The sequence below is a fragment of the Cololabis saira genome, chromosome 12 (assembly GCF_033807715.1).
Source record: "Cololabis saira isolate AMF1-May2022 chromosome 12, fColSai1.1, whole genome shotgun sequence".
In the NCBI taxonomy this organism is placed as follows: domain Eukaryota; kingdom Metazoa; phylum Chordata; class Actinopteri; order Beloniformes; family Belonidae; genus Cololabis; species Cololabis saira.
Window position 1 is genome coordinate 16,661,471 of NC_084598.1, and position 13,363 is coordinate 16,674,833.

Below are 13,363 nucleotides of genomic sequence, written 5' to 3' on the forward strand. Positions count from 1 at the left end.
GAAAACACATTTGTTGCGTAATTTGTTGAGTAATACATTTAAAACGACTACCATAATTACTTAAAAAGGTTCGGGATAAATATAAACGTAATAAACGTTTATAAAGTTCGTAAATATTTTATGTGAGAATGATGTGATAGAAAAAAATAATAATTTCAAAGATTTGTTGTTGAAAATCTTGACTGGCCCCGCCCCCCTGAAACCACGTGACCGCTCCTCCCTATAAAAGCGGCGACGGCAGCTGGAGCTGGCACTCACATCCTTATGGAAGCGGACGAGGATCCTGGACCCGGCACTTACCTTCACATGGACCCTGTCGCTTAACGGGCACCCCCGCAGCCTCGTCCACTGAGTCGCTGGTGAACATCAAGCTCGTCTTGGGTAGTAAAAGGTGAGGTTTTGTCATGTGGTGTTAACGAAAAAGGCTAACAATAGGTTTTTAGCGCAGGCTAGCGGAGCTAGCTGGCTCCACCAGGCTCATCATTGCATCACAAGACTGAGGAGGAAACGAAGTGTTGCTGCTTTTCTTCTGTTGGGTTTCGCTTAAAGGCGGTTAACGGATGTATCTGGATAGATGAAAGTGTCACTAGTCTGTTATGAAACCAGATGTCGTCAGTGCCAGAGAAAGGGCCATCTCCCACATCATGTGTTACCAATCTGCTACTCTTTCTCCATTATCTGCGAATGAAGGGGATTTGTGTCAAACTGTTATTTTTGTTTCGTCTAACTGTAAAAGAGAGCGCAGCAAAATCACCACGGTGTTATGAGCTATGTGAAGTAGTGGTTCTGCTTTTAACGACACAAAAACGGGAAACAAATCATCTTTTCATTATGTCCATGTGTAGCTGTTTGGTGGGGTTTAAGTACACTGAAAAAAATACATCTAACCGCATGTAACTATAACACATTTAAATCTGTGATATTAACAATTGAAAATGAAGTTTGTTGCTTTACATTAATACATCTAGTTTTGAACTTAATCTGCATTTGTTCAAAAAAACAAGACATTGTGCATTTTTTTTTTCCTTGACAAGCAGTATTTCTATAATCCCAGGCAATCTTTTCATTTACATACAAACAACAAGAAATGATCTTGGTGTATTTACTTTAACAATTTTAATCTATTGGGCAGATTGACCAACGTTTAGATGAAACATGCCTTTATATATGCGACTTTTTCGCATGAGATTTTTATGTAGATCAAGAGACTAGTTTTTGTATAAACAATATACTTAATTTTTAGTATTTACAAAATTCATTTTCAAGTAAAGTCAACTTAATTTTTGCAAGTAAAGTCAACTTAATTAATTAACTTAATTAAAAAATAAAGTAAATTTAACACAATTAAGTTTACTGTACTTGCAAAATGTATTTACATACAAAAAATAAAGTAGTTTATACAAAGACTAGTCTTTCTTGATCTGCATAATAATCTCATGCAAAAAGTTGACTTATTTTTTTTTTAGGTAGATGAAGCACAATATTTGTGTCAGTGTACTATTTGTTGGCTTAGTGGTTGCCTCACAACAAGGAGGTTCTGGTTTTGAATCACGACACAGGCCTTCCTGTGTCGTTCCACTGCTCTCTGTGATTTACTCTGGTGATCTGGTTTCTTCCCAAGGTCTGTTTACCTTTCATGTGACATGTTAAGTGATTATTACATGGCCATAGGAGTGTGTGGTTATATAAGGCCTTGTGAACTGGGGACCTGTGATGGATGTAACTGTCTTTTGTCCAAAAAGTACTGGGGCAGGTTGGAGCAGGTGCCTCTGACCCTGAATAGGAATGAGTTGGTATAGATTATGAATATTTGGACTAACATTGGCATTATATAGGTTTAATTTAATATTTATTGCAATTGTGTAATCAATAATTTTCATAATTTGAAAGTATGACTTGTGACAGTCTGGGGTAGGGCTGGGTGATATGACCTCAAATCAATATCACGATAAATTAGGCAGTTTTACCTCAATAACGATAAATGCACGATAACGGTAGCGTACTGTGACTCATTTGTAAAATAGCCCATCAGCACACAGTCAAAACAGACAAAAATACATTTCATCGCGGTCGGTAACAGTTAATTTTACTCCACCCTTCCCTTAGTGGACTCACTCTTTTTCCTCCCACCTCTGGTTGGTTTAGTTTATGCCATACAACCCGCTCACCTTGGCTCAGTTGTTCGTTCATCCATACATGATCACCTTCACTGCTGATCCAAACCCAGGTTATTGTTCTTGGTCCCAAACATCTTAGGAGGGGATTGGATGGTTTTGTGATGGCCTCCAGTGCTACTGTGCGAAACCTGGGTGTTATTTTCAATCAGGATTTGTCATTTAAACAGCATATTATTCAGGTTTGTAAGACAGCATTGTTCCATCTCTGTAATGTTGCAAAGATTAGGAACATCCTCTCCCAGAGTGATGCAGAAAAACTAAGTCACGTGTTTGAGGTGATCATGGACAAGTATTCTGCGTGTTGTAAGACTCAAAACACTATATTGGGCTTAATTTGTTAGTATATAATACACGTGACAGCAAAACAGAACGAGGAGAGTCATGGTTCGTCCCACCAACTTAAGTTCTGGTGTTGATTCTTAAATACAAACAAGAAAAAGAGTAATGATGCTGAACATAAACATTCACAAACCTATACGAACAATAAAACCACAACTCTTCACAGAATGCAACACAAAGCAAAGAACGATACCCATAATGCAACACAACTACTGCACGCTCCTCTGTTGTCTTTTACAGCTTAAATCTGAGGAAGTGCCGTAATATAAGTTATTTTTCCCGGCCTCAACTTCTGACAGGAGCGTATCAAGCAAAATGTTTTGGGTTTTTTTTTTTTCACTTTTGTAAGTGTCTTGTTTGGATAAGCGGTTTTTCATGGATATTTATGCTCATCATATTCAAATGAATCTGCTTGAGGGAGGACACAGGCAGGAGTGTAGTGCTCCTGCTTCCACGTTCAATTACACGTTGGTTGTGATGTTCAAACGAAACGTGTATGGATGTGGGCACATGCACAGTTTTAAACATTTTTTTTCCCTGCATACACAAGATTTCCACGCAAGAGATCACAATGAAATCCATGCACTCTTTATACACAAGGGCCCCAGATTATGGATCACAGATTAACTGATTCTACAACCGATAAATTGCTTCTCACCAAATGAGCAACATATTTTGATGAAGGTTTATGAGGAAATGAAGCATCATACTAAAGACAGGAAACACTGAGTTGATCCTACTACACACCTCATACTTGTGTTTGTTTTAAGTATCAAATATTTAAGTGTTAGCCTTTCACCTGCGTATCTCCCTTTTTTGTTTTTGTCATGGCCTTTGAGCCAGGCTGTGACAGTTTTTTAACTTGTACAAAACTTTTGGCATCTGAAATATCTGTAAAAGATTCTCCTTTGGTTGACTTTACAAACTTATTTTATTTATTTTTTCTCCCCCAGATTTGCATCAAACACAATAACCAACAAAGGAGAAATGGCAGCCATTCCAGCAGGTGGTTCTCTTGTGGCAACCACCGACTATCGAAGTGAGTGTGTGTTTGTCAGTGTGTGTGCGCACACGAACGCGCGTGTCGGCCCTTCTTTATATATGGGCGTATAAGTATAATTTTTATCCATCTCAAATGAATGAAATTGCTTGCTGGAGGCTACTTGCCTTGACATGAACGCTAACGGAGGAACATCAAAGCTAACCACAAAGCCAGTCTGGTTCTTTCTCAGTTGTCCCAGATGGCAAATGCCTCTGCTGTTTGCAAGGGTGTCAATATCATGCACTATTTGTTTTGATTATGATGGAACATATTGCTGCATTTAATTTACTGACTTTGTGTGAGTGTATGTGTTTTTTTGTTTGTTTTTTGAGGGGGGGTGGGGTATTCAGCTTCTAGTATATTGCCAAATAAAGCTTTAAAATGTTAGTGTTCTGTTAAATTGGATCTTATGATAGATTTTCTTAAAATAATAAATGCTCACTTGAAGACACAGGGCTCTTTTTTTACTCCTCGGGCTACAGCAATCAAATGTTTTTCCATCACCACATTTTTTTATTTAATTCTTGTCAGTGCATAAAACTCAGGATAAAGAATATATATAATTATATTGAATACTGATTGGTATCATATTGATGTAGTCACTTGCCTGTTTTGGCTTAAAATTTCAATACCGTGCATCACTTAGGTGTGTGCACACACAAACCCCAATTTCAGTGAAGTCTGAAAGTTCTATTAATCCTCAAATGGGTTACAGTGCTTTACAAAGCCTCGAACCCTATATGTAATTGAATACACTGCAAAAGACAAGATATCTAATATTCACTCGGTTGAAGAATGACATCAGGGAATTAGAGGTCGTGGAGTAGAAATAAGGGGGGAAGGAATCTGGGGGGCGTAGTTGCTGTTGAGCACTGAGAACAGGGCCCTGGTGTTCCCAGCCACAGCAATGATTAATTCAGCAAAGTATTCTGATTTGTCTGAGGAGTGGGCGAGTGGGAGAATGTGAGCATGGTACATCTGCTTGTGTACAGAGAGTCTGGATTTTCTTCAGCTGACGTAGGTGAGCGGAGAACCATGGGGCAGAGTGGGAGAATGAGATAGTCCGGGCTTTGAGGGGAGCGAGTGAATTCAGTAGAGTTTGGAGACCGTCATTGTAAATAGAGACACGCTGATCCAGGGTGTATAGGTGATTGATGATGGGGAAATTGTTAATACCTGTTGTGAGGTCTGCTAAATTCATATTTTTCATGTTGCAGAATGACATAACACGTGACTGTTTGATTTTTGGATAGTGACAAACTCAAATTAAATGAAACCAGCATATGATCAGAGATGCGAAGATGGGACATCAGCATGATGATGATGAGCAGATATGCTCATGCTTTTGTTCTCAACTCAGGTTTTGGATGATCGAGATATGAGTGGTTACTATTTCATGTTGCCATTTTTCTTCTTCTTCCCTTCCCTAGGGCGCATCAGCTCCACATCCAGCAGCAGCTCATGTGGCAGTTCGGATTACAATGGGGAGGTCATCCCCCATCATCCTGGTGGGTGCTTATGTCAGTTTGTAAATTTCACATAGTTCTGTAGCGATATGGGAATGTAATCTCTTGCCGCAGTTGATGAGGCACACTTTTCAAACGGGTCTCTGTAACGTCACCAAACATTAAGACCCTATGCTTTTTCTAATGATATATCAAACTGAAGAGTGTGTGTGTGTGTGTGGCTTCAGTTAACAAGATTACTTTACCTTTTTGGAAAAAGCTCCATGAAGAACAAGCACCCAAGTCATAGTTACAGTGAATACGGAAAGTATTCAGACCCCTTTAAATTTTTCCCTCTGTGTCATTGCAGCCATTTGTTAAAATCAAAAAAGTTCATTTTACTTCTCATTAATGTCACTCAGTCCCCCGTCTTGACACAAAAAAACAGAATTGTAGAATGTTTTGCTAATTTATTAAAAGAGAAAAGTAAGTAAACATGAAGTACTATTTTGTAAAATGTCTTATGCCTTCATTATTTGTCTCTCCAGGGCTCCCCAAACAGGACTCTGGCCATTGGTGGTCCAGTTTCTTTTTTGGGAGACAGCCAGGGATGACTCCACTGACCGAAGAGGCACAGCAAAAGTAAGTAAATGAATCCACTACTGAAACCATAGATACTCTAATAATCATTATCTTTCTGGGCATCAGTAAATAATTATCTGCATCTTGTCTCCAAGTTTCCCTCTCTTTCTAAAGCTAGTTTTTGTGTCCTACTCCTTAATGAATAGTCCCCCCCCCCTCCCATCCAATTTTTTTTTTTTTTTTTTTTTTTTTTTTTTTAATAAAGCCGTAACATGGTGGTCACTTGTTGCAATAGCTCCATTATATTAGTAGCAGTTTGGTTGTTTTTTTGTTGTTAATAATTATCCCAGTTTAGATCTGTGCTGCATGAGGGATTTTTTTTTTTTTTTTACGTCCTGTGGCGAAAAACTGGAACAATAGCACATTGGTTTTGAAGCAGGAGCAGCTGATCAAAATGTCAACAGTGACATTGTCTACGAGAAGGAAAAGAACAGACTGCATTTCTTGAGTAAACTTAGGTTTTTCAGTGTTTGTAGTAAGGTGTTGCAGATTTTTTTATAAGTCTAATCTCGTCTCCAGGCATATGTTGGGGTGCCATTGACTTTATAAGAAAAATAAAACAAACTGATAAAGAAGGCTTCTTGGGACTGTTCTGGAGCTTTTAGAGCAGATTTGTCTAAAGAAGAATGCTTCATAAATGAAACGTATGATGGAAGACCCTGAGCATCGTCTTCACAAGACGGTGATTCAACAACAGGCTCTTCAGTCAGAGGTTCTTTGGTTCCTCTTCAACACAGACAGGAGATCCTTTCTGCCCACAGCCGTCTATAAAGACTCTGAAGAAAGTGAAATTAAGCCAGTTACTGCTACATATAATTTCCCTTTGGGGATCAAGAAAGCATTATTGAATACATTTTACAGTACTAGTTTTTAAATATATATTGTTATAAGTTTCCCAGTTCCTAAGTCTTATTAGTGAAAGACTAACCTGATATTTAGCTTTTTTTTTTTTTTTTTTTTCTTCTCCCTAAAGAACAGTCTGTTGTCCTGATAAGGGTAGGCTTTGAGATCTGTCCTGGTGTGCTAGTCATAACTCGTCTGTGTAGATGATTCAGTCCAGCATGGGTTGCCACACACCTTTTATTCATGTTTGAGTCTGCATTTTTTTTTTTTTTTTTTTTTTTTTTTTTCCAATACCTGTCTTTTTATTCCTGCCAGGGCAGGGGTCTCTGACGCAGTGACGAGCGGTCACATGACCTGCGTTGCCAGGGAGATGGTGATGCATCAGCAAGTGGGTGAGAGCAGCAACGCAAGAAGCTCCACTTCATAATGATGAAGACTTCACTCCTTCCAGTCCCACCTTGGAAAACTATACCAACGGCCGACGCTAGGTGACGAGGGCTGCCCCGTTTATACCCACCCACCTCCCCACCCCCTTTTTTACATTCATAAGTGAATGGGCTCTTAATTGTTGTGACTTTCTATTGATCAACATCAACCTTTATTTTCCTTTCTGTGCAATATTGTTGCATAGACTGCGTGAAGTGTGGTGCATATACTTTTACATGCCTTTGCTACATCTTTTTTTCACTCTGATATTGCTAATGCAATAAAGTAAACTCTGTCAAACATGCTGTATTGGTTTGCCATTTGTAATGTTATCTGTGCACTTGTTCTTATTTGTGTGTGTGTGTGTATGGTAACTGAGTCGAAAAAATATGCATACTTTGGATTACAAAGTTTTGCGGATCAGGACATGATGTAAAATCATCTACTTCTTACCAGGATGTAAAGAGGAAATTCCAGAAGACACATTACATTAATTCCTAGAAACTGATCCAAAATGTCAAAGTATGACATGGAAAAGCAAATGCTACTGCTTCCATATGATTCAAGAGCGTAAGTAGCAGCCTACTGCTACTCAAATGTGCTTGATCAATTGATCATCAGTAAATGTCAGTCCACCGGGGACGTGGACCTGTCCCGGGTTTAACTTTGCCTGTATTGAGCTGGATAAGCTCCGGCTGTACAGGATTAAATACGGGTATTAATGATGGAGGATAGATGGATAAATGTCAGTGTAGATGGGTGCCGTCGCTTGGTGTCCTCAACGTCATGTTTTGCAACATGTGATGTGTTTATCCAGTATGATAGGCAAACCCTTCTGGATCTTACACCAAACCCAGATCCTACGGGGCCGGGCTGTTCTATGACTGGACTTAATAGACCCCCTTCACCAGGGAGAAAAATGCAGACTGAGGGAAGACATTTTCACAGAAACATGACTCGATCCCTCGGCCCCAGACCCTGCAATCACTCCCTCCATTCATCGCCAGGACCACACGAAGGAGTCTGGTAAAAAAAAAACAAGGGCTGGTGGTGTCAATCTCTGGTGTGTGTGGACACTAAAACGGCATCGCCGGGATCCTCCCCTGATCTTGAATAAATGAATGAATACCTTTTATTGTCCCCGTAGGGAAATTCAGTTTGTCAGCCAGCAAAATAAGAGTTAAAAAGAGTTCAGTTAAAAAGCAGAGTAGATTAGTTGATAATAAAAACAGTTTAAGAGAATAAAAGTCCAGTACATGTGCAAGAGAGCAAGTAGTGTGCAGAAACACAAGTCCTCAGATCCCCCGCTCCTGTCTGCGGTGGTCCGTTGGCAACGCCAGGTTGTGGAGTCTAATGGCCACAGGCACAAATGACCAAACAACCAAAATGCTTGGTGCTCTGGCGGGGGGGACAGGTCTGTGGCTGAAGGTGCTCCTCATCCCCATCATTTCACCATTTAGGGGGTGGGTGGGATTGTCCATGATGGCATGCAGCTTCCTCCTTGTCCTTTGTTCTGCCACCACCTCCAGACTGTCCAGGCTGGCTCCCACTACAGAGCCAGCCTTCTTCCCCAGCTTATTAATCTTGGCTGCCCCTGCCACGCTGACGCTGCCGCCCCAGCATGCCACCGCAAAAAAGAGGGCACTGGCAACGACGGTCTGATAAAATAGCTGCAGCAGCCTGCTACAGACATTAAAAGACCGTAGCCTCTTTAGAAATAATAGCCCCTGCCTCTTCTTGTAGAGACTCAGTGTTATCAGTCCAGTTTATTGTTCATTTGGACTCCCAGATATTTATACTGTGGGTGTCCACCCTCTCCACCTATAGAGCACCTACTGTATAGATCTCATGCAGACCATTTTATTTGCCCAGGGAGTTTACAACCGTTTACTTTTATTCCAGATGCTGTCCGCTGTCCGCTTCAATCTTGGATGTTTTGTGCTTTTTTTCCACATTTTTTCATCATTTTTGACCTTATATCCGGTTTGGCATGTTACTTCGGTTTGAGGCTTTACCTTATTGCAGATGCTGTCTCCTGCTTTAATATTGGATGTTTTGTGCATGAGACAGATTTTGAGCTGCTGCCGGCAACATCGAGTACACAGAGCACGTAACGGGATACATCAGCAAATGTATATGGAGCTAAAACAGTCTCAATAGTCACAAATGCTCAGACCGATTCACAAATGCACAGGACAATTCACAGGTGGGTAGGACAAGATACACAAATGTATTTCTGATGCACACGCAAGTTTAAGCTGATTTACAAACGGTTTGTGGTCTGTGGACTTCGTTGCATTTGTGTGTGAATTTTGAGACTCCCCTGGGTACCATCTATGGCCAAACTGTTCCTTGTCTTTGTTTTGTTGAGGCCCCCCGAAGAAAACACCCTTTATGCATCTGCATTAGGATGTAGCAGGGTGAGGACCAACTTTTGCACTATGGAAATATGCTCTCACGTGATTTTTCCTTTATATCTTTAGATGAATTAGTATACGTTGATGCACAGACAAAATTCAGATAAAATACATGCATCTACCACAATGCTTCATAAGTACTGGAAACAACATCTTAAGCAATAATGCTCCAGAGGTTTTTTCTACAGTGTTATTGTTGTACAAAAATGATCATACTTTATCTTCCGGGGTAGCCATTTTCAGTGCTGCAGTGGCGGCAACAGCATTGTCTGGTACTGCAGAAACTCCTGCCTGAAGATCACGCTCCTCTGGTCCATGGTATGGGAGCAGATGGGGAAGCGTATGAAAGTACAGATCCAGGTTATTTGTTTTATGAGATATGGTCATCAACCTACAGCAATAAATCCATACAAACAATTTCAAAGAGATGACACAGCTCATGCTCAAAGAGGCAAAGTTCTAGGGTTAAAATACATTTTCAGTAGCCTGACCGCACCTTCCTACACACTTCAGCTTATCATCTCTCTGCAGTGCTAGTTAACATTTGTTTCAACTGAGCTTGTCGTCTCTGGCATTGTTGCTACACGAATCAGGGAACAGAGGGAGGAGATGTGAATCAGTCAAGGGCTGGTCCAGTCTCTTTAAATTTCAACACTTCCAGCAAACAATGTTTCTCACTACTGAATGGCCAGGCCCTCTCTATGAAATGAAGTGCAGGTACAAGGGGCTGGTTTTCTTACGAACGTTTCATCAAATTCAAGATATTTTAGATAAAATAACAATTAGTAATTAATAACCTCTCAAAAAGTAAAGGACATCTTCTATGTTACATCTGGGCCTCTATCGGACATCTACAAATGTGGCATGCTGGAGCAGTGGCTGTTGGAGAGTCCACAGCCCTACCAGTGTGACGTCTCCATCCTCCAGTAACGTGTTGAGCTTAGCCCTTGTTGTGAAGCCAATGTTCAGCTTTCTTCCTGCCAAAGATACAACAGAAATACTGAGTTATGCTGATGATGAAAGCACATGGGGCAAGAGTCAGTGGCTTTGGGCGAGCAGGAAACTCATTGTTAATACAAGAACCAGGACAACCTTACCAGGTGAACAAAAGGCTAGGTGCAAGTAGTGTTCATTTTGTCAACTAAAACTGTAACAAACACTTTTAGTTGTCAATTCTTTATTCCGTGATTCATTTGTGTCGAGAAGATACATTTAATAAAAGTACTGACGATACAAACTAAAACGAAATCTCTGTTCATTATGAACACAAATAAAAATGTCGGCCAAAACACCTCAGGTTGAACCACAACACGGAATACGAGGCATTTATTAGTGAGGCTTTGAACCTTTTGAGTTGAAAATTGGTTCAATACTTTAATCTTCATTCATTGAAACGTGGGCGACATCTGCTGGCGGAGTGGGTGTAGTGCAGCCACAGAGAGGACGCTGGCCCTCGACAGCCTGTATGCTGATTTTATAGATGTCTGAAATAGAGTAGAAGTTGTACTTCATTTTATGTCTGTTGCTTCTCCTCCTTTTGTGACTTTGAAGCCTCTGGCCCTTGATTTACTTGAAACGTCTACATGGCAGGCTTTTGCTGAACCAGTGTTCAGGATTACAGGAGACTTGACGAGGGCCCGTCGCAATATGGCAAGGGTCATCTAGGAGAGACGCACCTGGAATAAAACTAAACCGGGATAAAGACTGGGCTTCATTGTTAGACCTGCGCTACACTCATGTTACTTTGTCCTGTCTCAGCACGTTTATAGTTTTTCTACACTTTCTATGGTCTATTTTTAAAGAAAGTTCTAGTAAATTGTGAAAATGGGTTTTACACAGTTGAATGGTTTGTTGTTTTGTTGGCCCAATAATGCCCTTATAACAAGTATTGATGAGAAGTGGGCATACAGTTGGATTTTGATGCCCTTTAACAAACACTGAATTAAAACAATGTTTTGGCTTGATTTTAATCATGAATAAAACAAACAGAAGCAAAACAAGGTTGTCAGTAACACAAGTGTACAATTAATTATTCAGTGGCATTTGTGGCTGCGTTATGAAGATGATGTAAGACACCACACTGGCAGATGTGAAGTGGCTTCTCAGGGGGTCACATAGTCTCAGGATCCGTGTTACACAGACTTAACCAATGAGCAGAGATGTGCATGAGGATCTCCATGTACTCTGCTTCGTGGAGCTCACAAATCTGTTAAATAGATTTCATTATAAATCATATGTATTCTCATGCTCTGTATGTTGTAATAATTTAGCAGTATCAAAGGCGTACCTGTCAAGTACCCTTTTCGATTTGCACTGCCCTTGAACCAGTGGCCGACATCAACTACCAGGTCCTCCAACTCAAAACACCTGCAATACGTGACTTCAACTGTAAAAACATCAATCATTTAATCAATGCATTATCATTTATCAATGCATTTAATCAGTACAGAGAAAGTTCCATCAAACAATGCAGAGATTAAAAAAAGAAAAAAAAAAGAAAAAAAAACAGAATTGGTCAAAACTATCAATCATGATAGTACCATGATCCACCTAACACAAAACTGTTGAACCCTGACAGGCGAATCACGACACACAGCATACCTGAACCTCTTGGTTGGACATTCCCACAACAGAGAGGAGGACACACTGTCTCTCCTATCTCCCAACCATCTGTCTCTCCTATCTCTGTCTAAATGTGGGTTTAATAAATCTACTCACAACATCAGGGCTTTTCCAGTATGGCAGGTTTCTTGTGTTTATTCTGAATGTCATCTGCTCTCGATGTTAACCAGGCCCTCAGCAAAAAGGTCAAGATGGTTTTTTTACGTTCTCATTTACTTTCTTTAACTGAGCAACATCATAAATAATTAAAAATGAATACCCCCGTTGAATAACAAAAGGCCTGGGGGCTAATTTTATCTCTTACTTCCTTTATTTTACAACATTTCCAGCATGGCTTCAAAACCTGTCCTAAAGTAAATAGTTAATAACATAAACAGATGAAAAATGTGCTTTTATAAATGTGTGCTAAGGAGGCTCTGTCCCGCGCTTGTTGGGGAAGAGAGCTGCTGCAACGCCAGTAACAATTTAGCATAACACAGCTCTCGACAGCTCTCTGTGAACAAGGAGGCACGGAGAACATTAGTGAGATAGCACCGTCTAAAAATAATCAAATATTCCCTCAGAAGAAATTGAATTTGATATTTTAACATGAAAAAGTGTGTTTTTGTTTTGTAAAGATCTATAGTCCATCATTCTACAACTGAAATGATAAACTAAAGCTGTAAGCAGCGTTGACCGGCCCCTCACACCTATGGCCACGCCCTTGGGTGCAACCAACCTGTAAAGCCACATCCACAGGTATTGCATTAAGCACATTCTCTACTAATGCTGTGACAACCATCCCCTTCAATGTACACGTTCTGATATTTCTGTGAGACGTCTTCACCTCATGAAGACCTTCCTGCAATATTTGACATTCCTCTAAATGTTCTGTGGGGCAATAAAAATACAGCACCAGTGCCACCACCGCCACATACAATGCAAAAGAGTTATTTTTCACAACAATGCGTCATCAAGGTGTCAATCATCACATATTCTTGTTGTCTACATCATCCACATGTCTGTTAGACCCCAATCTTTTTTTCTCTTATTGCTATGACAATACTGGACCAGATCAACGTATGCCTAAACTTAAAACATGTGCCACATGTTTTTAAAGTTACAGTAATTAAACCTTTACTTAAAAACCCTTTCTTGACCCAGGCATTTTAGCTAATTATAGAGCAATTTCCAACCTTTTCTGGAAATTCTGGAAAAGGTAGTTGCAACCCAATTACTTCTACATTGGTGTAACATACCAACAAGTATGACATCAAAATGTCTCTTGTCCAAGTGGCTCATAGGAGTTGTGGTCCCAAGATTTACATTCGTAAATGGAGAAAAACGCATCCAGCAACCATGAAAACGACCCAGAATGTGATGGAAATGCATCTAACGTTCAGAATCAACAGGGTTGAATATGAAAGGGTG

The 13,363-nt window shown here is 40.1% G+C and overlaps 1 protein-coding gene across 1 annotated transcript; it reads left to right on the forward strand.

Moving 5' to 3' along the window:
* Positions 1 to 242: 242 nt before the first annotated feature.
* LOC133456326 (pancreatic progenitor cell differentiation and proliferation factor B-like) lies at positions 243 to 7,214 on the forward strand. The gene is made up of 5 exons (XM_061734801.1): positions 243 to 391; positions 3,470 to 3,555; positions 4,989 to 5,066; positions 5,552 to 5,645; positions 6,804 to 7,214. The coding sequence occupies exons 2-5, from the start codon at positions 3,504 to 3,506 to the stop codon at positions 6,913 to 6,915; spliced, it is 336 nt and encodes a 111-aa protein (XP_061590785.1). The 5' UTR covers positions 243 to 391; positions 3,470 to 3,503; the 3' UTR covers positions 6,916 to 7,214.
* Positions 7,215 to 13,363: the final 6,149 nt, after the last annotated feature.

Excerpts from the sequence above, each read along its gene's own strand:
- LOC133456326 (XM_061734801.1), top strand. The coding sequence starts at position 3,504 with ATGGCAGCCATTCCAGCAGGTGGTTCTCTTGTGGCAACCACCGACTAT. Across the intron at positions 5,067-5,551 it reads GGTCATCCCCCATCATCCTG|GGCTCCCCAAACAGGACTCT; the intron begins GTGGGTGCTTAT and ends TTGTCTCTCCAG. Across the intron at positions 5,646-6,803 it reads ACCGAAGAGGCACAGCAAAA|GGCAGGGGTCTCTGACGCAG; the intron begins GTAAGTAAATGA and ends TATTCCTGCCAG.